This window comes from Apiospora kogelbergensis (assembly GCF_038363985.1).
Source record: "Apiospora kogelbergensis strain CBS 113332 chromosome Unknown utg000003l_segment0_segment0, whole genome shotgun sequence".
NCBI classification, from domain to species: domain Eukaryota; kingdom Fungi; phylum Ascomycota; class Sordariomycetes; order Amphisphaeriales; family Apiosporaceae; genus Apiospora; species Apiospora kogelbergensis.
The window spans coordinates 3,408,094-3,432,628 of NW_027117420.1; the positions used below are offsets into that span (position 1 = coordinate 3,408,094).

General features: G+C 53.1%; 6 protein-coding genes across 6 annotated transcripts; 5 read left to right on the plus strand and 1 right to left on the minus strand.

Moving 5' to 3' along the window:
• Positions 1 to 3,894: 3,894 nt before the first annotated feature.
• PG998_005862 (uncharacterized protein) lies at positions 3,895 to 5,340 on the plus strand (the record flags this gene model as incomplete). Its single annotated transcript, XM_066872680.1, has 1 exon — positions 3,895 to 5,340. The coding sequence occupies one exon, from the start codon at positions 3,895 to 3,897 to the stop codon at positions 5,338 to 5,340; it is 1,446 nt and encodes a 481-aa protein (XP_066732777.1).
• Positions 5,341 to 5,730: 390 nt separating this feature from the next.
• Positions 5,731 to 6,971, plus strand: PG998_005863 (uncharacterized protein; the record flags this gene model as incomplete). Its single annotated transcript, XM_066872681.1, has 2 exons — positions 5,731 to 6,558; positions 6,597 to 6,971. 2 exons carry the CDS (start codon positions 5,731 to 5,733, stop codon positions 6,969 to 6,971), a joined length of 1,203 nt encoding a protein of 400 aa, XP_066732778.1.
• A 344-nt stretch (positions 6,972 to 7,315) lies between these two features.
• On the minus strand, positions 7,316 to 15,499 carry PG998_005864 (eIF-2-alpha kinase activator GCN1; the record flags this gene model as incomplete). The annotated part of the gene is made up of 4 exons (XM_066872682.1): positions 7,316 to 7,879; positions 7,941 to 10,866; positions 10,893 to 15,279; positions 15,364 to 15,499. The coding sequence occupies 4 exons, from the start codon at positions 15,497 to 15,499 to the stop codon at positions 7,316 to 7,318; spliced, it is 8,013 nt and encodes a 2,670-aa protein (XP_066732779.1).
• Positions 15,500 to 16,490: 991 nt separating this feature from the next.
• On the plus strand, positions 16,491 to 21,220 carry PG998_005865 (uncharacterized protein; the record flags this gene model as incomplete). Its single annotated transcript, XM_066872683.1, is given in 6 exon segments — positions 16,491 to 18,001; positions 18,059 to 18,623; positions 18,677 to 18,774; positions 18,825 to 20,760; positions 20,771 to 20,899; positions 21,011 to 21,220. 6 exon segments carry the CDS (start codon positions 16,491 to 16,493, stop codon positions 21,218 to 21,220), a joined length of 4,449 nt encoding a protein of 1,482 aa, XP_066732780.1.
• Positions 21,221 to 22,050: 830 nt separating this feature from the next.
• PG998_005866 (uncharacterized protein) lies at positions 22,051 to 23,178 on the plus strand (the record flags this gene model as incomplete). The annotated part of the gene is made up of 2 exons (XM_066872684.1): positions 22,051 to 22,291; positions 22,355 to 23,178. The coding sequence occupies 2 exons, from the start codon at positions 22,051 to 22,053 to the stop codon at positions 23,176 to 23,178; spliced, it is 1,065 nt and encodes a 354-aa protein (XP_066732781.1).
• Positions 23,179 to 23,222: 44 nt separating this feature from the next.
• Positions 23,223 to 24,217, plus strand: PG998_005867 (uncharacterized protein; the record flags this gene model as incomplete). Its single annotated transcript, XM_066872685.1, has 2 exons — positions 23,223 to 23,647; positions 23,746 to 24,217. The coding sequence occupies 2 exons, from the start codon at positions 23,223 to 23,225 to the stop codon at positions 24,215 to 24,217; spliced, it is 897 nt and encodes a 298-aa protein (XP_066732782.1).
• Positions 24,218 to 24,535: the final 318 nt, after the last annotated feature.

Here is a 24,535-nt window from a genome sequence, read left to right on the forward strand (position 1 = left end):
CATCGCCACACCAGACGACCGATTCCTTGGTCACACGTTGCAACTCTAACCAAACCCCACAAACAACAAGCACGCGACCTTGATCTTGTTACCTGCTGTCCGGGTCAATGTGACGATAGTATCCGATTTCCGAAAACCCAAGACACACCCCCTTTTTGTAAAGCAATCAATATTGCGATGCGCCTGCAGTACCACGTAGCCAATTGATCCATATCGTGTCTGCAAGCAATTCACAATGACTTGGTCCGTAGCTTTTTGATGTTTGGGGCTGGGATGTCTACGCTCGGGTGCCAAGTGCCTACCTGCATGCCCTTAGTAAGTGAGACCGATCAAGCTCTGCCAGATCGAGTCTGAGACTTCACCGAGACCTGCAGAACTCGGGCGAGCTGTCTGCGTCTGCCAGCAAACATGGCCAACAAGCATCGCCAGCAACGCTGTAAGTGAACTCTATATCGGTGCCGCCCCTGAAGACAGAGACAACTATGTACCAGCTTTGTCACCTTCAATCCCTCACTCGCTGTAACTAAACCAAACTAATACCGACGCGGCCCAAACCACGACGGATTTGCGCCCGGACATTCTAACTGAACGTCCTCAATGACGAAATCGACAGGAGTGCCAGACGCTGAGTGGGATGCAAAAAGAATAAACTGTTACCAGCGATGCTTTGCACTAGCCGCGAATCGAACGCGGGGCCCATCGATGGCAACGATGGATTTTACCACTAAACCACTAGTGCATGTGTGCCTATTGACTTGACGAAATTCTTGCTAGTATTACTCACCTGATTCCTTAGAGTAAATAACACTCACTAGGTCAATACAAGTTCTCATGCGGCTGTTCATTCTACCTCACCCGTCTAACACAAATCCTTCCCGCGCGGGAGGTTTTCAAATACCGAAAGTCGAAGCCCATTTGTAATCCAGGATCCTTCAATAGTGAACCTACAACGAGAGAAGAGCAAATGCTTCTTGGGTGTGTGTAGCAGGACATAGGGAAAAATTGGAGGAGAATCCAGCACCAAAGCATGTCGGCGACGACGGTACTGTGATGGTATTGTGTGTGTGTATATCCATGTAATCAAAATCGCATGAAATGAGTTCAATAAGATATCAAATGATATCAATGGTCTTTCTATATCGAGTGCCGCCATCGTGTGACCTAAGCAGATCGTGCGCTTCCCCCTGGCATAGATAGCATAGGGGTGAGGGGACAGGTATTTCAAGAGCTATTGGGCAAGGCAAGATGGTGTGATTATAGACAGCAAACTAGGAGTTCATTTTGTAGCCGTAAATGCTCAGCAGTAAACGGCTTGCTCTCGTACATTACCAAGATGTCTCTTTTGCCTCAAAGGAGACGTCCATTAATCCTCTGCTACTCATGTTAACCGTGGAATTGGTGCGGAGCTGGACTCAAGGGTTATATCAGGTGTGCTCTATTTCTTAAGAGACTTGTACGTAAGTTCTCTTGAGTCCACAGGAGTTAAATCATTGATTGTTGAGAACCTAAAATATTCCAGGTACATTCCCCTTTTTGAAGTTCATATCTCAGAAGCAAAATCAATTATGGGAATTTTGCCCCTGTTAGGGCAATGTAGTACAAACGTGATATAGTAAATGTTTAATGTATGTGTCTCTTCCGAGTGCTGACTCACTAAGGGGTTCATGGAAACTTGGTGCTGCTATATCATTCCAGGTATATTTGAGATACTCACGAGCGCATGCGTACAAATCGAACGTGATGAGCTGGTATAGGCGTCAGACATGTATCAATAGAACTAAAGAAGTGGTGAGTTTCTCCTTTTGTTTGATGGTTACTATCCATGAACGTACGTTCCTATCTCACTCAGACTGTTTTTTGTGGCCCAGAACAGGAGAATCCAAGTCAGAAATACTCAATTTATTGTATTACCGTCACCAGATGCCCAGAGACGTATACGGACTCTGCCATCGTGGGCGCTGAACGATAGCTACACCTCTGTACTTGAAATATGGGCACATCTTCTTATGTCCTCTCAAAACATGGGTTTCGATGTTCAGTACCTCACGCGCCATGTTAGTTTTAGGGGAGAGAAACTGGGGGTCTCAGGATGTCAAAGTAGGCAGTCGGTATTCTGAGCCTCTTGTTCGACATGATAGCATGCACGTTTCAAGATCAGGGGGAGATGTGTAAAAGGCTGATGAAGCACTGAACCCAGATTCGGAACTAAGTGCTCAGGCAACATTGGAAAAACGCTGTCCACCTCGACTAGGACAAATCCGAAGTCATTCCTGTCTCGGCCGGTCAACATCGGGATCAACACCCTCCCTGTCCACAGCAACCGACTGAGCTCGCTGCTTTACCCCAGGCCCATAGACCGTGTCCAGGAAGTGCTAGATATAGATACGGCCTGGGGACGAGCAGCCCGTGTCTGGGATCCGGACTTGGAGACAGCACTTGCAGGTTACATTGTGAATGGGGCGCACCTCCCCTGCGGGTAACCACGCATTCAGTAGCAAAGCCGAATTGGCGGGTACCGATTACCCCAACCTAAGCGCGAATATCGAAAAGAGCAACCTGCTCGCGATTCCTTTTCGCCAGTGGGGAGTTGGGTCTGGGGCAGCCGAAGTTACCGACTGGAACACACAATCCACTGCGGTCTGATTCGATAATACTTCAGGTCCCGGCATCCTCGTGGCCTGATCGCCGCTACCAAGGTCTGCAGAAGTACGGAGCACCTACCGCTGATCCGGGTGCGTGTTTACCTGCATACATAAAGCAACGTAGAAACACCGGGTTGAGTGTTGACAGCGTCCTCCAGGATGGCATAGTTTAACGGCAACCATTTCTTTTGCGGGGGCCGGCCCTGGATTGTACAGGAAGAAAGAGACAAGGCTTTAGGCTAGGGATTCTATGCCAAGAGCTTGACTCAACTTGTGGCATTTCGCCTGTTGTTGCTCGCCCCTTTACCCGACACGGTAATCAAGGATTGCTTTCGGCCGACGATCCCCGGCTCCCGGCAGCCCGGTCTTTTCTCTTCTCTAGCGTGGCGTTCGAAAGGGACAGGGCATCAAACTGATGAAACAGCTATAAAGGGATCCTGTGCACGCGCGCTCCCTTCGCAGCTATATCGGGATGAGTCTCTGCTCTTCTGCTCTCGTTGTTGCTCAAATGAGAGCGGGAGGCTGACATTACGACGCAGCCCTGAGCAGTGGCCAAGATATTTTGGTCAATGACTTGATACAAAAGCACGCACGAGGTGGCTCGTCTAGAAGCTGAATCGGCAGCTCCTTCACATCGAGCCGGTTGCAGCACCAGTGATACGTCCTAGCTAGAATGCAACCCTCAGCTGACGAGTGTCGGTAACCAATCAGACACCACATTATCGAGGCCGAAAGAGCCACTATTATGCACAGTCGGAGAGACGTCGCCGCCACCATAAGTTAGTATGTAGTATTGGACTTCACCCATGAGCCATGCTGCCGGGTCATTTGATTCTGGGGTCTTAGCCAATGCGCGACCGTTACACTTCAGGGCTCGGCATGGGCCTAGACGAATGCTGTGCATACTCCCGGAGGAACTTCGAACAGGCACCTGCGAGTAGGATGAAAAAGAGACCACACAAGCCCAAGTCCTCTAGAGTAACCCGCGCCTCCGGGTACCTCGTCCCTGCTAGGTTGGAAATGAGTTCGGTCCGGGCGGAACATGATCGAAGCTGAATCAGTTGGCTGTGGAAGCCCAGCCAGCCAGCCATGAGTTCCCCCTCGGACGCGCCACGAGTATTTACTTACCTACGAGGTCTATAAATATGGCCGTCCCTCAGCACTGTGGTGCTTGGATATGCCGGTTCTTCACTGGCTGGGCGACAACACCAAACACACTCGTTCAAGTAGCCACTTCTTAATATCGTATCCAATGAAGTTGCCTTTGCTACTCCCACAGCTCCTGCTGCTGGCAAAGTCGGCCCTCGCCCAAACCTACGATGCTGTCATCGTAGGGGCCGGACTATCGGGTCTGGGAGCAGCCAAGGCCCTGTCCGAGGCGGGCAAGAGCTTTGTCGTCCTTGAAGCGCGCGACCGAGTCGGAGGCCGTGTCCTCAACCACCCACTCAAGGATGGCGGCTACACTGAGGTGGGCGCCGAGTTCATCGGCGAGACCCAAGACAAAGTGCTGGCTCTGGCGGACGAGCTGGGGCTCGAGCTCTACCCGGAGTACAACACGGGCAACAACGTGCTCTATCACAAGGAGAAGCGCACGACGTACGACTCCACCCCTATCCCGCCCGTTGACGCAATCAGTACGACGCAGGTCCTAACCGTCATTGCCTCGCTCAACGCCTTAGTAATGGGCGTAGACGTGCAGAACCCTTGGAACAGCACCTTCGCGAAGCAGTGGGACAAGCAAACGTTCGACCAGTGGCTCAAGCCGTTCTTGCTAACCAAGTCGGCCCGCTTCCTGATCCAGGCAGCAGTCGAGACGGTCTTTTCCGTCGAGCCCGACGAGCTCTCCCTGCTCTACGCCCTCAGCTACGTCGCTGCTGCGGGAAACGAGACCACCAAGGGAAGCTTCGACCGCCTAATCTCCATCGACGATGGCGGCGCCCAGCAGTGGCGGGTCGACGGCGGCACTCAGCTCCTGGCCATCCGCCTAGCCGAGAAACTCGGAAACGTCCGGCTCAGCGCGCCCGTCCGCAAGATCGCTAAGACGGACGAAGCTTTATACACCGTCACCCTTGGCGACGGGTCTACAGTCCAGGGCGCCCACGTTGTCGTGGCCATGTCGCCGCCGCTCGCGCGCCAGATCGTATATGAGCCGGCGCTGCCCGTGGCGCGCGACCAGCTGACGGCGCAGATGCGCATGGGCTCGATCGGGAAGGCCATCGCGGTGTACGACCGCGCATGGTGGCGGGACGCGGAGCACGGCGGACTGACAGGGCAGGCCGTCAGCGACGCCGGCCTGGCGCGGTCGACGTTTGACCAGTCACTGCGCGCGGGCCACACCCCTCCCGTCAGCGCGCTCATGACGTTTCTCGAGGCGGACCAGATGCGCGAGTACGACAACAAGACCGAGGCTGAGATCACAGAGCAGGTCGGCCGGGACTTCGTCGCGTACTTTGGCGACGGCGCCGCCAGTAACGGCGTCAAGGAATGGGTCGTCCAGCGCTGGGATCTCGAAGAGTACTCCCAGGGCGGGCCCACGGCCGTCGCGGGGCCCGGGGTCTACACCAACCACGGCCCGGCTCTGCGGCAGCGCGTGGGCAACCTGCACTTCGCGGGGACCGAGTCGTCGGACTACTGGGTTGGATATATGGATGGGGCACTGCGCTCAGGCTACCGTGCGGCGGCCGAAATCAACCATTGAGGGTTGCTATGTCTCGACTGCTCTTAGCTGCATCGCCATCCTTTAACTCCGACGGTGCTAAACTCCATCTGGTGAGCTCCTCCGGTGTCGTCGGTGCGGGGAACCAATTGCGCCGTGCCTCGTCCGAGCATCCCGAGGCAAAAAGTGTTAGAGAACCGTCCTGAAATTATTTGCATTCCAGCCAGCCATGCGTCGCGACTCCGTTGTGTCCTCTGTTGTGCATATATATATATATATATATATATATATAACTCCTGTTATCTTCGTCCTGTAATCTAGTTTCGATTCTTTGGTCTATCCTCTGCGCAACAACTGACGGCTCGTCATCCTCTCGTCGACGATTGCTCGATTCTACCGACACCCCCCTGAAAGCCATCCACCGTCGCGACAATGGAGCTCGAAAAACCGAAGACGTCGTTCCTGAACCTCCCGCCCGAGATCCGCGAGGAGATCTACCGTATAATCCTGCACCCGGACGCAAACCGTGTCGCGGGACGCGACGAGTACACCGACTACGATTACCGCCCCGCGCTGGTGCTGTTCCGGCTCAGCTCGCAGCTGTACTACGAGGCCCGGCGCATTTTCCGGGACCTGAATGTGTTCGTGCGTATCGAGACGCCGTGGCCCGAGGCGCACCACCACGTCGCCTTCGAGGGCCACGTGCCCATCCTGATGAAGCACGCGCGCGCCGCCGCCTTCAAAGGCCACAGCCTCGCCGTCGCCATCGGCGCGCCCCACACCCTGATGCAGGAGGCCGAGCCCCAGCACTTCGTCATCCTGCTCGACGACCTCGACAAGTTCGCCAGCACCTGGCGCTACGCCGACCTGACCAACCCGGGCCTCAATGGTTACCTGACCCTGACACTGCAGCTGCGCGACCCCCACCACCTCCCCGAGCTGTGCGACGAGGTCCGCGCCGTCCCCAAGTGGCGCCAGCGCCAGCTCCTGCTGCCCTTCGGCGCCGTCAAGGGCCTGCGCGAGACCGTCGTGACCTCGGATCCGGCCACGACCGCCAAGCCATTCTTCTCGGTCGAAAACGAGCTGCGCGCGGCGCAGCAGGTCCCGCACGCGAGCCCCGCGGCCTGCCTGGCCGAGTGCTCGCGCCTGAAAACCGAGGGCACCAAGCTGCTGTCGGCGGGGCAGTACCACGAGGCCCTGGCCCTGTACACGCGGGCGTGGGAAGCGATGCACGTCGTCGTCAAGGGCCGGCAGCGGCACGTGCACGCCGAAGCTTTTTCGCGGGCACGCTGCGCGAGGCGCCGTACGTCGGAAGCAACGGCCAGCTCGAGCGCCTCGTGCTGCGGGTCCAGCTCGTCGCCAACACGGTGCTGGCCTACCTGAAGCTCGAGGACTGGGAAGAGGCCAGATTCTGGGGGCTGCGCACCATCACCACCATGCGCCAGTCCATCGGCGCCCACGACCGCGACGACCTCGACCCAGAGGACGAGGCCGTCACGGGTTTCCCCGCCGCTGCGCCCCTCGGCCGCATCTACTACCGCACCGCCTTGGCCTACAAGGAACTTGGCGATAAGGTCGCGGCCCGGCGCCTGCTGAGAGTCGCGGCCGTCTACATGCCGAATGATCCCAACGTGAGGAAAGAGATAGCCGCTTGTGCCCTACGACTTGGCTGAACGGGTTTCGGCCGTTTTGCGAGTAACCCTGGCACCCCATGTAACAAACTAAGGAGAGTACGTTTCGATATTGGGGTTGAGCTTGATGCAATTACTTATTGCTTCACAGTAAGACGTTTACCTTCAGCAGTGATTAGCCCAGCGTAGTATCACAGCTTTTAATCAATGGTCCTATCACACTATGTGAATAAAACGAAACAACCATCTCACTTATTTTATCTATCGTACCATGAATGCAAAGCAAAAACAAATCGTAATATCGGAGCGTCATAACCCCTAAAGTTTATTTTCCCTCTCCTCATTCGACCAATGAAACCAACATGAAAAAAAGCCACACCGGCTCCTTAGTCCTGGCTGAAGACACCACCGCCCAGCTCAACCTGTCCGACACTCCAGATCTCTCTCTCGTCCTCCACCTCGTCATTGCTCAAGCCTAGAGCGCCCTGTCCACCAACACCGCCCTCCGCCTGTCGTCTCTCCCGAGTTTGTGCACCCAACCGCAGGCCGACACGTTTGAAGTAGTCGTTCATGCTCCGGCGAGTGTTGGGCTGCAACTCCTGGCCAGCGGGGCTCTGGACGAATTTCTCGAAGACGCGACCCTCCTCCTCAGAGACAGAGAAAAGCTCGATGAAAGCCGCTTCGGCAGCCAGCTTGACGGGGATGACGGGGTCTCGTACCGAGGCGAAAACGGGACCAGCCAATAGGGGCAGATGGGGTCGCACGAGATCAACGTTGGTGCGGGAAATTGTGCGGATGATAACCAGCGCCAGTCGGCGAGAGTCCGTAGGGTTGCCTGGGGCAATGATGGCGGCAAGTGTAGAGAATATGGGCTTGGCTTGCTCGAACGAGGGTGTGTGCGACATGAGATACTTGCCTGTGGCTAGGATGCAGTTGTCCGCAACAAAGAGCTATATGGCCAGTTAGTTTACACCTCCGATAAGAGTCAGGAGGTAGGTCGGGGGAACTTACGTTCTTGTTAGACATGCCCTGGGACAGGATCTCGGGTACATCTTCGGCCAATGGGCTGTCAAGTAGAATCTGCGGCGACTCGACAAATACAGCATTGATCGCGAGCACAGATGAGTTGGTGAAATGAGTCGTAGCGACGCGACTCTTCAGCAGATTGTTAGCCACATCTGCGGGTACGTTCTTGAGAAGGGCTGACAACAGCTTGGCGTTCGTTACTGTCATGGTCGAATCGCTATTGTCGCTATCCATATCGATCAAACCCAGCACAGCAGTACGCGAGCTTTCACCCATGTTGGCTCCGGCTTTGCTAACGACCTCATACAAGGCCTTCAGCATGGCTGTCCGGACGCCTGCATCGGTTGTCTTGGACCCAGTTACCAACTCTGCAACAAGGGGGTCAACACGGGGCGTGAATTTGATCAAAGTGCCTAGTGCCTTGGCCGCACGTGATCGAAGCACTTCGCTTGTAGTGTCGGCAAGCGATCTTGCGAATGTACGCTGGAGTTGCGGCAAGAAAGGCTTGAGAGCAGTGGGCATCTTCTCCAGCAGATTGTTGAGGGTAAGCAAAATCGCCGCCTTGACATCAGTAGACCTCTCGGAAACAACACGAATGAGCGGGCCAGTGATTTGGGTGACGAAAGGCTTGAGAGAGGCTTCGCTAGTCCTGTCCACAATATCCGAGATAGCAAGCGCAGCCGCAGTTCGTTGCTCCGCTGTGCCGTTCATCAAACCCTGCAAGAAAATCGGCAGAATGGCGTTAATTCCCTTCGGTAATTCGAAGCCAGGCAGGTTATGTCCAGCAACGCCAACTTGGAGAAGGGTCTGCCTGGTGGAAGGTACAAGAGACTCCATCTCTTCCTTCTTGAGCTTCTTGGTAAAAGTGCTCAGGGCTGTCCAGGCAGCCTTGATAACATCCTTGTCTCGGTCGTCGAACGAAATCAACAATGCACGGACAATGTCTTGGTTGTAACGTGAATAGTCGACTGTAGCTTGCTCAAAGAAGTTGGCCATGCGGTATGCGGAGTTTGCCCTCTTGCGGTGATCTTCGTGCTTCGCGAGTTGGAGCAGAACGTTGATGACCGTGTTGAGTCCGTCATACTCATCCATGGATAAGATGACAGTATCGATGGAGCTCTCAACATCTTTACGCATATCCTCATCTTCGTTGTTGACAATGTTGTCCATCAAGGAGTTGATGATGTTGGGTAGGCGTCGGTTCATAGCAGCGCCTGCTACCTTGGCCAAAGACGCCAAAGCCCTGGCGTTGAAAGCCGAAATAGGAGGGGTAATGAGAGTTGGAATGAGGTTGGGCAGAATGATGTTAGACCGCGTCGTCTCGGTGAGCAGAGTGAGAAGTGCCTGGAGAGCATTATCGGCTTGATCTTCAGAACGCAGAAGGTTGAGGAGGAATGGAAGCGTTTGATCGACCGCACGCTTGCCAAGGATTTGCTGAAGCGAGTCAAATGCTTCTGCGGCAGCTTCCCTCACATCCTCATCGGAATCTGTGAGAGCAGTACGGACCACGGAAATGAGAGTCTTCTCGTGGTCTTCCAGAGCATCCTCAGACGCAGATGCGATAAGTTCTTTGAGGGCCAGGCAAATACCTTGCTTGGCATCCGAGTCTGTGGAGGTTTGCAAGCCTTCTTCGAGGGTTGGAAGCAGACTTGAGAGCACGCTATCGCCAGCCTTCCGGATAAGTTCTCCGAGTGCATTACTAGCAATAACTTTATGCTCCATGTTGGAACTACCGAGCCGACGAATGATGATTTGTGTAAGGGTAGGGGTAAGCTCCTTGAGAGTCCTGGGCGTGGCGACGAGAGCCTTCCAAACGGCAATAGCAGCGGCACGTACAGAACCAGCAGTATCGCAACGACAAATATAAAGAGCAGCAAGAATCTTGTTACGCTTCTCTTCGCCAAGTACCTCGACGAGTGATGCACCGGCCTCCTTGGCTTGATCCAGCTCATCCTCTGCATCTTCCTTTCCAGTAATACCAGTGAGGTTGAAGAGCAAGTCACCAACCAGCTCAACTGAACTGAGACGGATTCTGTAGTTGTCGTCTGCGAGGCCACGTTCTAGCTCAGGGAGTAGCAAATCAACAGCGCGGGTCGCAAAGTTCTTGACAAGCAGTCGGCCAGCACGCAACGCGGTTTCGCGTATAGATTCGACATCGTCCGCAAGCCCAGCTAGGATAGGGGGAATGGTCTTGCTCAAATAATTGGCGAAACTGTTTCCAAAGCATACCGGAAGGAAAATGAAGAGTGACATGAAGCCTTCCCGGATCGCAGGCTTGGATGATTCCACATTTTGCAGGATGGTAGGGAGTGTCTCCTCCAGTCTTGTTGTTCCAAGACCGGCCAGTACTTCGGAAAGAGCCTGTGCGGAACCCAGACGATCGCCGGCACCCGTATCGGACTTGAGTGTTTGCATGAGTCCGGGGATAAGATCGGGGAGGGCATCCTCGCCAAGCTTCTCGACCAGCGAACCAAGGGCACGAGAAGCAGTGGCACGCGTTGTAGGCACAGGATCGACCGAAGCAAGCTTGAGACCGGAAACAAGCACTGGTAAATGGGCGATGAGATCCTTGCGCTCAGTCAAATGAGCCAAGCTTCCAATGACTTGCGACGCTTTGCGTTTGGTGTTGGATCTGTCTGCCAAACCGCGCTGGAGAACCCTGGTCACAAGGGCAAGAGACGGCGCATCAAGATAATGCACGAACTGGACTTTGATAAGAGAGTCGAGTGCAGTATCGGTGTACTTCGTAGGGTCACTGAGAGCCTTCAAGAGTATATCCGCAAGGCTCTTGATTTCTGGGTTTGTGATAACGTCACCGAACCGTTTCAAACTCTTGTTGGCAGCAGAACGAACTTCCTTGTGACTGTCATTTAGTACACCAGTCAGGGAGGAATGATATCGGGTAAGCTCGCTGCCAGTTGCTGAGGATCCAAGTACGCCATGGCACCCAACAGTTCGCAAGCACCCTTCTTGCTACGCCATTGGTCGTCATCAAGGCCGTTCAGAAGTGTTGGCAAAATCTGCTTGACACCAAACGAGCTGAGCTTCGCGAAACAGGCTTTGGCAGCTGACAAACACGCATCTCTGACATCTGCGCTGCTGTCGCCAAATCCAGTAAGCAACTGGGGCACAATTTGAATCGCATACGGCTCAAAAAGGCGACCAAGAATCAAAGGGGCCAGCTCAAACGCGAGGAAGGCGCCTTCTCTTTGCTGCGTCTCCTTCCTGTTCTCTGCTGCGCTTTTAAGACTGATAAGGATCCGGTACTCGCGTAGTACTGAGATACCCCTTCCGAGCACGAGACCGGCCAAGCCGTACGCGGCGCCACGCTTGGCGGCGTAATTCTTGGACGTCAACAGCGTATTCGTGACTTCCTCGAAGTACTTAGATGACTTATCGCCACAGGTACGCACCAAAGGCGGAAGACATTCGGCTACAGCATACTGTACAGCTTCAGATGGTGTGCTGAGAGTAGCTAGTAGTCGCTCAATAACAACGGGAATCTTTGCGTCGCCGGACTTTAAGTGTCTGGCCAAGGCGCCGTACATTACGATCACAGCCTCGTTCACTCGGTCTCCGGCCTCGGAACCCGTGTCTGGCACTTCCAAAGTTCGCTCAAACATTTTCATCAACTTGTCCACTAGGGCGCCTCCATGTTTGTCGATAGCAGTAATGGCAGCTTCCAACATTTCGCTTCGAACGTTGGGGTTCTTGTCACCTAGCGGCCCCTTCTCGATGAGGAAACTGAAATAGCCGTCGATTTGGTCTTTTTTGAGGCAAGGAGCAAGTGTCTTGAGCGCAGCAGCGACGCCGTGCCTCGCTTCCCAAAGATCTGCAAGATCTGTCTTTTCCGGTATACCATATTGATTGAGTCCAGCAACACGCGGTTTGGCAAATTCAGTGTAATTGGATTGAAGTTTCTGGAGAACTTCATCGACTGTTGTTTGATGTGCCCGGCATGCGTCAGCTAGAGCCCTGGCGGCAGCTCTGCGGAGCTGACCATCTTTGCTCTCCAAATAAGTGATCATCTTGAATGGCACGTCTTTGGACACCTTGAAGCCACTTTCGTCCCAAATCTCCTGTGCAATCTCGATATTTGTCTCGTCATCGTCATGACATGCGATCCATATCTCGTCAGAGAAGTCGAGCTCGCTCATATCCACATCCGCACTGATGGATTGCAGTACCGTTTCGCGGACAGAGGACTCCGGGACAATTGCGCCCTTTGCGAGAACGGAGATCTCCTGGGAAGCCATGTTAGGGGCAACACATCTTATCATATCGGAGAAGCAATCCTTGATGATCTTGTAATGCTGGTTGTATCGCTGCATTGAAGTGATCATTGTTGATATCAAGTCGGCTCGTGGAACAGCTTCCTCCGCACACACATCAGTGTGGAAGGTAACAAACTCAATGGCAAGAACTAACTGGGCGTCTCGCTCTTCCGCTGTTGCTCCGAACCCACCATGCTGCAGCACGAGGAATATGAGCGAGAGCATGTAGACGACGGAAATCACGTCGAATGGTCGTTGTTCTCCAGCGAAACGTAAGCGGTACAGCACTCGTGTGATCAGTTCTTCTAGACCCTCCTCTTCAAGATTTTCGGGCAGACCGGTTACTCCCAAGGCCCGCAGCGTAGCAACTCCGATGAAAGGTCGAATCGAGCCAAGCCGGCTGGTGACCTTATCTGCGCATGCCAGGTATACGGTGGGAGCAGCATCGCCGGTGATGAGGCATGCACCGGCTTCCATTGCTTTCAGAAGCGCATTGACCGCTGGCCCCATCCAAAGACTTGCCTCCGTTGGAGGACCATTGATCAATCCTTGGATGATTCCAATGCCACGCAACAGACGTGCTGCAAGAAGCTGTACCGAGTTTCGAATTTCCGACTCCTTTTTCAGCTGAGCATTGACTTTAGCTTGCTCATCGGCTGTAAGTTTCTTTTGTGTGCCCTTCTTTGCCGCTAGCTGCGCTCTTAGTTCTTCCTCCCATTTGAGCGTATCATAGTCTTTGGTGTTCTTATTAGGCAATTCTTGCGACTTTTTCGCAAGCACGTCGATGCAAGCAGTGCCTTCAGGAGTGCGGAAGATGGCTGCTTCCACTGGCCCAACATCCTTAAGCTGGTCAGGGTTCAAATCACCTCTGATCAGTTCAATGATCTTAGACGTCATGATTTCGGGAGCCACAAAAGCAAGGTCGGCAGCAGCATTGCAGGCAGCTGCCTTAATGGCGGACGACTTTTGCTCGAAACTTGTTTTGTCAGTGATTTCTTGTAACAGGGATGCTTCGTGTCTCTGTACTAGACTTCCAGGATCAAGACCGACTCTGAGGCAGGAGTCAATCCAGCTGGACCTGGGGATAAGATTGGGTCTTGCCAAGGCCAGCAATGAACACATCTGTTTCTCAAGAGCTTCTAGGTCGCGCTCTGTTCCCTCCTTCTTGAAATCATCTTCTGTCAAGCAGATTGAGCGCAGCGGTAGATGCAAATTTGTCTTGTCAAATTTGGCCGACGCAGCCACACTTTCTTTGTCACTCAGCTCGATAGACTCGATCCATTGCCAAAGGCCAGCGACTACAGCTTCGGATACCAAAGTAGGTTGCTTGGCATATAGTTTGGTGATAGTTTCGCATGTTTCTTTGCGAATTTGAGGCGGCACAGTAGGAGAAGAAGCTAGGAAGATAAGAGCCTGAGACCATGCTGAACGCACTGAACTAGGAGTTTGTGCAATATCTACCACGACAGCTGACAGGGCAGCAAGGAACCATCTTAGGTCGTCTTCGGCAGATAGTCTGTGGTATATTCGGTGGTTAAGCAAGAATGAGGGTTTGGGTTCAAACACAAGGCTTTCTTTGGATACTGCTGCCTTTTTGATAGTAGGCTTGATAGATTGGCTTTCCACCCGTGCGAAGACTTGATACGCCAAAACCGTGACCGCATAAGCACCCGAGATCAAAGTACTCTGCACAGCGGCGGCAGGGTTCTTGTTGACCTCAGCCCAACTATCCGCCAAGGGGCTTGCTATCGACTCCACAAACTTGACAGCATTCGATGGAATAGCTTCTTGTGAGTTGTTGAAATGGGAGAGCACCTCGCCTGTTTTGAGGATCCAGAGTCTACGCGAGGGTATCTTCTTGTCTGCCAGTCCTTTGGCGTAAGCATCAGACACGGGCTTTGCCAACTCAACATCATGTTGTATTTCGTATGAGACACAACAGGTGAAAGCTGAAAGTTCAGCGGCCAACGCCAGGTCATTGCCTTCTTTGCCCACCACCGGAGGAAGAGCAACCGTGACCTTCGAAGCAATCGAGGCAGACAAGGGCAGGCCTTGCAACATTTCCGAGTGAAGTACGCGCTGGTCAGCCGACGCTAGCTTCCCAGACTTCAGAGGTCCCAGAATCTCGTCTGCAACTTGCTCCAGAATCTTGAAGTCCCGGCATTTGGACACTGTCGTCTCAAAAGTGTTCTTCACGGCTTGGCGAATATCCGGGTTGCTCGACTTCACGTTGGACAATAGAGGCTTCATCAAATGGCTGCCCAGTATGGTTGAGAGATCCATGTCCTTTGGAAGCGAGCTGACGAGACCCGGCACAAGACGTAGAACGACCTCGGGAGCGCGCAATAGACCCTTTTCGATTGATGGGACAACCTCCTTGGTCAAGTCTTCGAAGGTCACGAAATCCAGGAAGAAGTCCCGTAGGCCAGACGCTATGTGATCCGGGAGCGGTGTTTTGGATCCAGCAATCTCCCGTGTGTAGAACCCGAAGTAGTCTGTCTTCTTGGAAGAAAGTACCGGCTTCGCCTTCTCGTGGCGCGATGATACCCCCGCAACCACGCCAAGCATAACAGCATTTTTGGCTGTGGGCTGAGCCGCTTTTGTTGTAAGTGCTTGTACCACATCCTGAATGAAGTCACCACGGAATTCCTTCTCCCAGAAAGCGGCCCGCAGCCCACGTCGGGTGACGGTGATGGCTGAGTCGGCCACAGAAGATCGAGTAGGCGGCTGGAAGCATTTCTCCAAAGCAGCTGCGTTGGCATGGATGATATCCAGACCAAACTGGCCAAGCATGGGTGTAGTGGCGATTGTCGACAAGAGCAAACTGCACCATTCGACCAGGACAAAGGCGTTGTTAGGGGCTATGCCGGCCTTCTGCGACTCCAGTCGCATAGCATTTATGAAGGGAGCAACGACCTTGGGCTCGCTGGCGTTGCCGACGATAGAAACGAGGCATGACTGGACGGCGCGACGAGAGGGCCTGTCATTATAGGCGGGATGGGTATCGAACAAAAGCTTGAGGACCCTGGGCGTCGCGGAAACCTCGACAGCTGTTATGGGTATCTCTGGTCAGCGGCAAGATGGGGATATTTAGAGCTGAGGGGCTCTGCAGCAGTATTCTGGAGGCGGCTTACAATTCTGCTTGAATTTCTCTTCAATGGATTTTAACTGAGCTATGCGTTTCTTGGTAGATGCCGACGACAAGTCAGCCTTGGCGGCGACCAAATCGACACCGGCCTGAGAAGCGCCATTGGTGGTCACTTCAGTCATTTTGAAGGTATAGTGAGAGATGGTGGGGGGAACATGGACATGCTAGGCTGCCCAGCAACTCCGGAGGTTAGATCAAGAGGCGACAACAAATGCAATTCGAGGTTGGCATGTACTCGCATTAACTCTGGTGAGGACAGGTGCGCAGAGGGGGGATCCGTAGACAACCAGGTAATGCTCGTGGCCTGACGTCTGTCTGTCTGTCTTGTTGCACATTCAACACCAAAACCGCATCAATCGCAAAATGTGGACGAATGCGATGCCAATGTGGGGTGACATGGAAGAGCTGGTACCCGCAAAATCAAAATCAGCCCGGCGAGCTCTTTCCGGCAGGCGGTCACGCTAGAGAGCTGTTATCAGACCGGTAGAGTGCCAAGATTTCGGGGGCATCCAGGGCATTGACTCACCTGAACTGCACCCCGACGCCCTGCCCTGTGCTTCTGCTGAAAGGGGAAAATAATTTACCTCGAAACCAGCCTGCGGCCCTGCCTGGCTGACCTTAGCTGGAGATCGTACCGGTGATGTCAATTTGTGCCCCGCCATACACGCCTACGCCTACGCCTACGCCTGGGTGAAGCTTCATCCGCCAATACTTACTTGCATTTGTCTTTGACCTGAATGCGATCAATCGACAATCTCCCAACAACCAGACCGTCGACATAGGAAAAGACGCAAACTTCACATCGCCGGCGATTCTTTCTTGTCCGACTCTTCAGCCCAGCCTGCCGCCGACCAAACCTTGTCGTCGCTTGCTTGCTTGCTATTCTTCTCAAGGTCCATCTACCCTTGTTTCTAAACATCGCGATCCTTATTATTTGTCTTTACATTGATGGCAGCTCCACATTGGGCTCAGTGGACTCGGCTTGAGCGCATCGGCGCTGTACATTTCAGTTTCTTTCTTTTCTGCTTGGAATTTTGACTTGCACATTCCCGCATTTAACCCAATACATTATACATCTCTTTGCAATTAGTCGACTTCACCACCGTGGGTAAGATGGCTCCGAAAAAGAAGAAGACAAAGCCTACAGCCAACCCAGCACGCGGCTTTGCTACCACCTCCGTCGCATCAAAGCCAGTCACTCGCATTGAAAAGGCTGAAGAGCCAGCCACGCCAAATGGGAAAGGAGCCGCTCCCTTGCCGTCCTCTGTCCACGAAGCCAAAGCCGCTGGGGTGACGCCCGAAAATGCATCTGCCCCATCTGATTCCGCGTCCACTCAACCGACAAAGCCCGACCTGAGCCCCGAAGAGTTTGAGAAACAACTCCTGGAGGCTGAACTGCAGCTTCTCGTCGAAAAGCACGCACAGAAGGTCAAGCGCGATGCCCAGCGCCAGAAAACACGACTCGAGACGGATCGACGTTTGCTGCGAGGGCAGGCCGAGCCTGTTAACGCACGGAAATGGCTACCGCAAGAGTTGATGGACCACATACTGGATTTGATTCAGGCTGAGCACCGATTCGCCGCGTCTTCTCTGGGACCGGACACCACTAGTTCTGGTAGGCTGTTGCCTGAGGAAGAGCTCACCATGAAGCTCTGGACGCTTCAGCAGACATTGGCAAGCGCTGGTTTCACCGAGGAAAAGGTAGAAGCTGTTTTGCAGTACGTTCTGGAGATTGCTCCAAACATTGGCGGTACCACCAAGGAAAACATTTGGGGCCTAGAAGAGGCTTTGGATTGGCTCGCTCGCGAGTGTAGTCGAGATGAACTTCCCGACTACGACCAAAGAGGCAGAACGTTTCCGAAGCTCATCGACACTCCACAAGATAGTCCCTTGGCTTCTGGCGCCACCACTCCGAGGCTTTCAGATCCTAGTGGCACTGCTGCACCTACTACTTCCAAGAACGGCTCTGCCAAATCTCGGTCTTCTCGTGCCGCTTCCCCGAAGAAGATTGCTCATTCATTTAACGGTGGCATTGAGCCAGATGACCTTGTCCCGGTTTATCTGGAAAGTAAAGCTAAGCTTTTCCAGATTCAGCGGCCAAAGCAAGATGAGAAACAGAATAAAACTGGTAGAAACAAGGGTGTCAATGGTAACAACAGCCGTATTTCTGCTGACTCACAAGATGTGGACGTGGAGGAGGCTCAGCTGCTGGCGAAAATCGAACATATAGAACAGGATGTTTTATTCGACAAAATATCTGCTGAGCAGACTTGGCGGAACGAACGAGTGATCTTGGAGAGAGAATATGCAGCGGCCAAGAAGCAAGAGGCCGAAGAATCCGAGGCCCGCACTGTGGAGGAGCAGGACGACGCTTCAGACGATGACGAGATTGCACGCGAAGCCAAGAAAATGGCCACCGAAGTGCTCCAGCAAGATAGCGCGGATGACGAACAGTCCTTATCCGATCTATTTGCTAGCCTTCCAGTGCAAGAAGTAGATCCCACCACAGGGAAGACTGAGAATGTCATCAACAGTACAGATGGCTCCAAAGTCTTTATCCGCCAGTTTGGAAAATGGACAGGTGTCAGCCCTATGAGGGCGTTAGAAGAAACTTGTCGCTCAAGGTAAGAAATTACACAATCACTCCTGCAGGTACATTCTAACTAATATGACGGAACCAGGGATCCAGCAGTGAAGCTGCAGTTCCGGCTCATTTCCGAGGCATCTTTCGCAAATCGGCATATGGTTGTTATCTCTTGGTCGAAAGCCCAAGAGCTGATTTCGACCGACATTGCTCACATTGAGAGTTATGCTTACCCCCTTCAGTTCTCTTTCGGCATGGCTGATGTGGCCACCCCTGATAGCAAACAATCAGAAGCCTACATCGCCACAGCTGCATTGTTTGCAATCTTCCATTCTACCAAGGAAGAAAAGGCCTTCATGCGACTACCCGCCGTATGGAAAGAGCTGTGGAACGAGTTTGCGCAAGCCCGGAAGAATCAGAATGATGCCCAAGATCGTGCATCAATTAAAGAGCTACGACGTATGGTCCGGCAAAGACAAGACCAGGAAGAGGAGGACGGCATTCTCCTCCAAGGTGCTTTTCGAGGCCGTAGAGCTAACCAGTCTCTCAATGATTCTGGTGATTCTGGCTCTGACAGAGAAAAGGGCCAGTCCATCAATCCTGAATTTTACCAGAGGATATGGGCCAACAAGTGCGGAACCTCTAGATTCCAGGCTATGCTCGTGAGTCACTATCTTGGCCCCTATTTGGTCCCATTCTAACATTTCATCCGCAGCAATCACGCATGCAGCTGCCAATGTGGCATTTCAAGCAACAAGTCTTGGATTGCATTGAAAGGGAGCAGGTCACCATCATCTGCGGTGAGACAGGCTGGTAAGCAAATTATTTCCTATGTGCATGGTATGTTCTGACAGGATCAATAGTGGCAAGAGCACGCAAGTGCCCTCTTTCATCCTGGAACATCAGCTTTCACAAGGCCGACCTTGCAAAGTCTACTGCACTGAACCTCGACGAATTTCAGCTCTTTCTCTAGCACGCCGAGTAAGTGAAGAACTTGGTGAGGGCCGAAATGAAATAGGGACATCCCGGTCCTTGGTTGGCTACTCGATTCGGTTGGAATCCAATATATCGAAGGAAACGAGGCTCGTTTACGCCACCACCGGTATCGTTATGCGAATGCTTGAGGGATCTAACGATCTCCGAGAAATTACTCATCTTGTTTTGGATGAAGTTCACGAGCGGACTATCGATTCCGACTTCCTATTGATTGTCCTGAAGAAACTGCTTTTGCGTCGCAAGGACCTAAAGGTCGTCCTGATGTCTGCGACGGTGGATGCTGAGAAGTTCTCCAAATATATGGGCGGTGCGCCAGTGCTCAACGTGCCTGGCCGAACCTTTCCCGTCCAGGTCCAATACCTTGAGGATGCCTTGGAGCTCACTGGCTATAGTATTGACCAGAAGCACCCTGCCGAGAAGTCCATTGACCTGGATGATGACCCGACTGAGAACGATAACGATGCGAACTCAACAAGAGATGCCGCCAAAGACCTACGACAGTACTCGTCCAAGACCAGGAACACACTTGCACAATTTGACGAGTATCTCATTGATCCCGAACTGATCGTTCAGTTGATTGGCCGAATCTCTGTCGATCCGCAGTACATCAACTATAGCAAAGCAATCTTAGTTTTCTTGCCGGGTATTGCAGAAATCCGAGCACTGAATGACTTTCTGCTTGGGGAGCCCTTCTTCCAGAAAGATTGGGGGGTGTTCCCTCTTCACTCGACCATTGCCACCGAAGACCAAGAGCGGGCTTTCTTGTTTCCGCCCCACGGTGTTCGAAAGATTGTTTTGGCAACCAACATTGCCGAAACCGGTATCACGATCCCTGACGTTACATGCGTTATCGACACGGGCAAACACCGTGAGATGCGGTTCGACGAAAGACGACAGCTGTCACGACTGATTGACACGTTTATCTCAAGAGCCAATGCTAAGCAACGACGAGGTCGTGCTGGTAGAGTTCAGGAGGGACTCTGTTTCCATCTATTCACACGACATCGACACGATAATCTGATGAGCGACCAGCAAACACCAGAAATGCTCCGCCTGTCTCTGCAGGACCTGGCTATTCGTGTCAAAATTTGCAAGATTGGTGGTATTGAGGAGACTCTGGGAGAGGCTTTGGACCCTCCTTCAGCAAAGAACATTCGCAGAGCTGTCGATGCTCTAGTTGATGTGCGAGCATTGACTGCTGGCGAAGACTTAACCCCATTGGGCTTGCAATTGGCCAAATTACCTTTGGATGTCTTCCTTGGTAAACTCATTCTTCAGGGCACTATCTTCAAATGCTTGGATATGGCCATAACGGTGGCAGCAATACTCTCTTCCAAGTCCCCGTTTTCGGCGGCCTTTGGACAACGCACCCAAGCTGACCAGGCGCGGAAGTCGTTCAAAAGGGGCGATTCAGACCTGCTCACCGTTTATAACGCCTACTTGGCTTGGAAGAATGTAATACAGCAAGGCGCTCCGGTCTTCCAGTTCTGTAAGAAGAACTTTTTGTCCCATCAGAACCTTCTGAACATCGAGGATCTGAAAGGTCAACTTATTGCGTCTTTGGTTGACTCGGAGTTCCTCCAATTGACTGACGAGGAGCGTCGTACACTCAAGCGGCTCCGACATTCAAACCGTCGTGCGCAGTTCTTCGAAATGCCTACGCGGGTCAACACCAACAGCGATAACGACATCATCATGTCTTCGGTGATTGCTTGGAGCTTCTACCCGAAACTGCTGATGCGTGAGAACAAGGGCTTCCGCAATGTTGGCAACAACCAAAGCATCAGTCTACACCCCTCGAGCGTCAACAAAGGGAAACATGGAGCTCAAATGGATCTCGTATTATCACATCATGCAATCAAAGCAGTTCCTCAACGCACATGAGACAACAGCTGCCGAGGCGTTTGCCGTTGCTCTGCTCTGTGGCGACGTGCGAATCGACGTAAGTAACACACCTCTCCCTCCCCTCCCTGCCCTCACTGTACACACTTTCCACTCTTCATGTTTATCACGGCATGTAGAACAATGGACTGGCTAACACAATACCGCATAGATGTATTCTGGTGTCCTGGTACTCGACGGCAACCGCGCGCGATTCAGTGTCCCGGACTGGAAGACTATGCTGGTCATCAAGGTATTACGGACACGTTTACGCGACATTCTGAACCGCAGCTTCAAGATGCCCGGCAAGCTGCTTACTGAGCAACAAGAGAAGTGGATGGGGGTATGGCAGAGGATCTTCAGCCAGGATTTCAAGAACTAGGGCTAGAAGAGCCTGCCACAAGGGGGTAGACTAACAGCATTACCTATCTGGATAGAACGGGACATTGTAAATATCGATAGAAATCCAGCGCATTGCATTGGAGGAGTTTGGGACTTTCGTCATCCCAGGCGAACCTGCCGAGTGTGTACTTGCATCAATGGCAAAATCATATACCTCGGGTATGGATTTCAGCAGCATCTTGGCTGTTGATTATTTTGTGCTGCCAGCTATCTCGGCTATTCTGTTACTCCACTACCACGTCGATTCCCAAGCGAGTCGCCTTCACGATATGCCGTTCGATTTTGTGCGCCTCATATGTGAGGTACTACTGTTTGCTGTAAGGCCTGGTTGCACGGGATGCACCGGTAACTACGTTGGCCTATCACTAAGGCAGCAGGTAATGACGCTATATATTTCTTTTTCTTCAACCCTGTCGATAAGACCGTCATCAGAAGCAGTATACTTTGCAGCATTGCGATTGGCCACAATGGTACTAGGGTGTAAGTCACGAAAGACATACAAGCAAGGGATAAAATACAGAACACAAGACCAACCTCCCCAAGTCTCGGTTTCCAACCTTTGGTCTACAGAATCGGCTGAGGTGCATTGCACGTCCACGGGATTCTTGCGGAAGTCTACGTCCTGGCGTAACAAACATGAAGGCACAAGAGCTAACAAAGAAACCCCACCACAACACGCACCTCTCAAAATGGCCAAGGTCTTCACCGGACATTATTACTATCGATTCTCAAATACTTGAACAGAGGGACCTTTACTTTCGACTGGATCAAAAACTGACGTGAAGGTTGCAGTCTGTACGAGTGTTCACAATGATCGCTTCTCTTCTCCTCCTTTGGGGCCTCGGGCTTCTGACCCTCATGGCAAGTCCAAGTAGGGATCCGGACATGGACCTCACCGAGGAGATCATGCAGCTCATTCTGGGGCCAAAGAACGAGGGTATCAGGGGTCAAATTCATGGGGATGCGTTGGCCAGAGGCAACACCCCTGCCGGCAGACCCCGCCGCTTTGCGGATGAAGAAGCTCTTGAACTCGGAGATACCCTTTGGATTGGTATGCCAACAAACTGCTCACATTGACACCTTTCAAGCAGTCTTTAGCTAACGATATCTCAAGTGGACCGCATCCTTGAGCCGCAGACAATAGTTCATTTCTTCGAATTTGCCCACTCAGGCCAACTGCCGAGCGGCAAGCTTACGGAGCTCGCCCTTCTTGGGGACGACATCATGCTTCTCACGGAACCTTACTCGGAGTGGGCCCCTGCCCCTTTCGACCAGCTTCCACGGCCGGCGGTTGACGATGTCATGGCCCGCATCGGGTCCAGCGAGGACAGTGACCGACTCCAAGTCGTGAGCAAGGACCTTCACGCCATGAAATCACGGCTGTGGGAGGGCATTATGCCCCTGTCCCGACGACGACTGGACGAGAAAGGGGTCAGTGATCTCCGTAATTTCACCTACACTTCGCAACTCGTCACCCAAGTCATCAACGTTTTCCATTATCTAAACGAGCCTGGTGTACGCGATGGTCTCCGGGATACCTACAACCTCATCTATGACCATCTCGAGACGTTCGAGAACGCATTGAATGCCAAGAGAGCTCAGGAGTCACAACCCAACGGTGCTTCTGTGACCGCACTCTGGGCCGAGTTCATGCGATCTCACTATGAAGTCATGGAGAACAGAGCCCACTCGTGGGTTCTGGACGTCCTCCGCCCTCTCAAAAAGAAAGTGCTGGCAGCACTACGCGGCCACCAGCCCGACCAGATCATGGAGGCGGATTACGACGAGATCCAGTGGAAATTGACAAACATGTGGCAAGACTTGGCCGAGAACACTGCACACGCCGACTGGGGAATCTTCATCCCCATGGACGGGTACAAAGGCCGCACCTCGCCATCGGCGACCCCCGGAACCTTACCAATGAAACCTCTCCCTTAGATGGCACGCAGCCGATCGCGTTCTCGCCAGACACGGACCGCAGGATGAGAGAGTACCACCTCCGGCGCCGACACATCAACCTGATGGTCTCGATCAAGGATATCGCGGAGTCGGGCCCTGCCAAGGGGCCCTTTAACGACCCGGCTAGGTTCGGTCCATCGATGACGATGCAGGCGAAGGCTCAGTCTGGTGCTCGCAAAGAGCTCCGCGGCAATCCCATAACATACGAGACAGAGTCCTGGATGGAATACGCAATACGGAACTCTGGATGGGGCTACGTGGTGTACAAGACTTCCCAGGCGCATTCGGACACTCAATGGACCAGGTTCACCAAGAGGTTTGAGGCCGACACGGGCAATTGGGGACATGGCCTGGAAAACATCGCCAATATTCGTGACCAGTCGAAGATGCACTGGGTCGATGGAAGCGACGTGGGGAACCCCAATCCCAGTCTACAAGACCTGAAGAGGTGAGATCACAATCGCCCAACGAACAGCCTAGGACTCCTTTTGCCAGCACCAGCATTGAAGGCAGAAAAAATTTGCACAAACTGACATGATCCAACAGGCACTTCACCACTTACACCGAGTCTGCTGCGTTCCCAGAGAACTGCTTCTCGGACATGTTCCTGGTCGCGGATGACGCGTCCGTGGCTTCGTACCTGACCAGGGCTCCCCAAGTCAGCATTCCGGGTGGGGACGTCGGTCCCTTCATCAAGGCCGTGGACGCGCTCTTTGACCCCAAGGATGCCGCGTTCCGCTCCGACGAATCGCCCGGCTTCGACGGCACTCTCCGGGTCCTGAGCAGCCTCGTCTGGGACGACATGGGCGCCCTGTTGCTCACGCAGACCCAAGGTCTGGCGGAGTTGTGGCCGCTGGCGATGGAGCATCCGTTGGAGGTGTACGTTGGCCCCGTCGTTGAAGCGCAGACAGAAGCGTGGAGGAACCTGGGCAAAACAGACAGGCAGGCTTTGAAGAAATGGATCAAGGGGGTGCGAGATGGAGACGAAGATGAGAAGATTACTCGCGATGAACTATGATGACATGGAGAGAAAACTATTGGCTCGTTGGCGGCAGCAGGCTGGCAAGGGAGGGATTGGCGCCGTTTTTCAGCTACAGAGTTGTATGGCCAAAACAAGCCACATTGATCCCGTAACGTGTTGTTAGTCGTTATTGCAGCCTGGTTGGGGAACGGGCCCGAGGACACCGAGAGACCAGATTGGACAAGGTAGAAGTCACGTCAGCTCACCATTCATATGTACAGTCTTACTCAAACCCATCTGCAGGATGCAGCGCAGCTCTTATTGATATTGCGAAGGGATAGATGCCCACGTGAGATGGATCGTTTGATTAGCTTG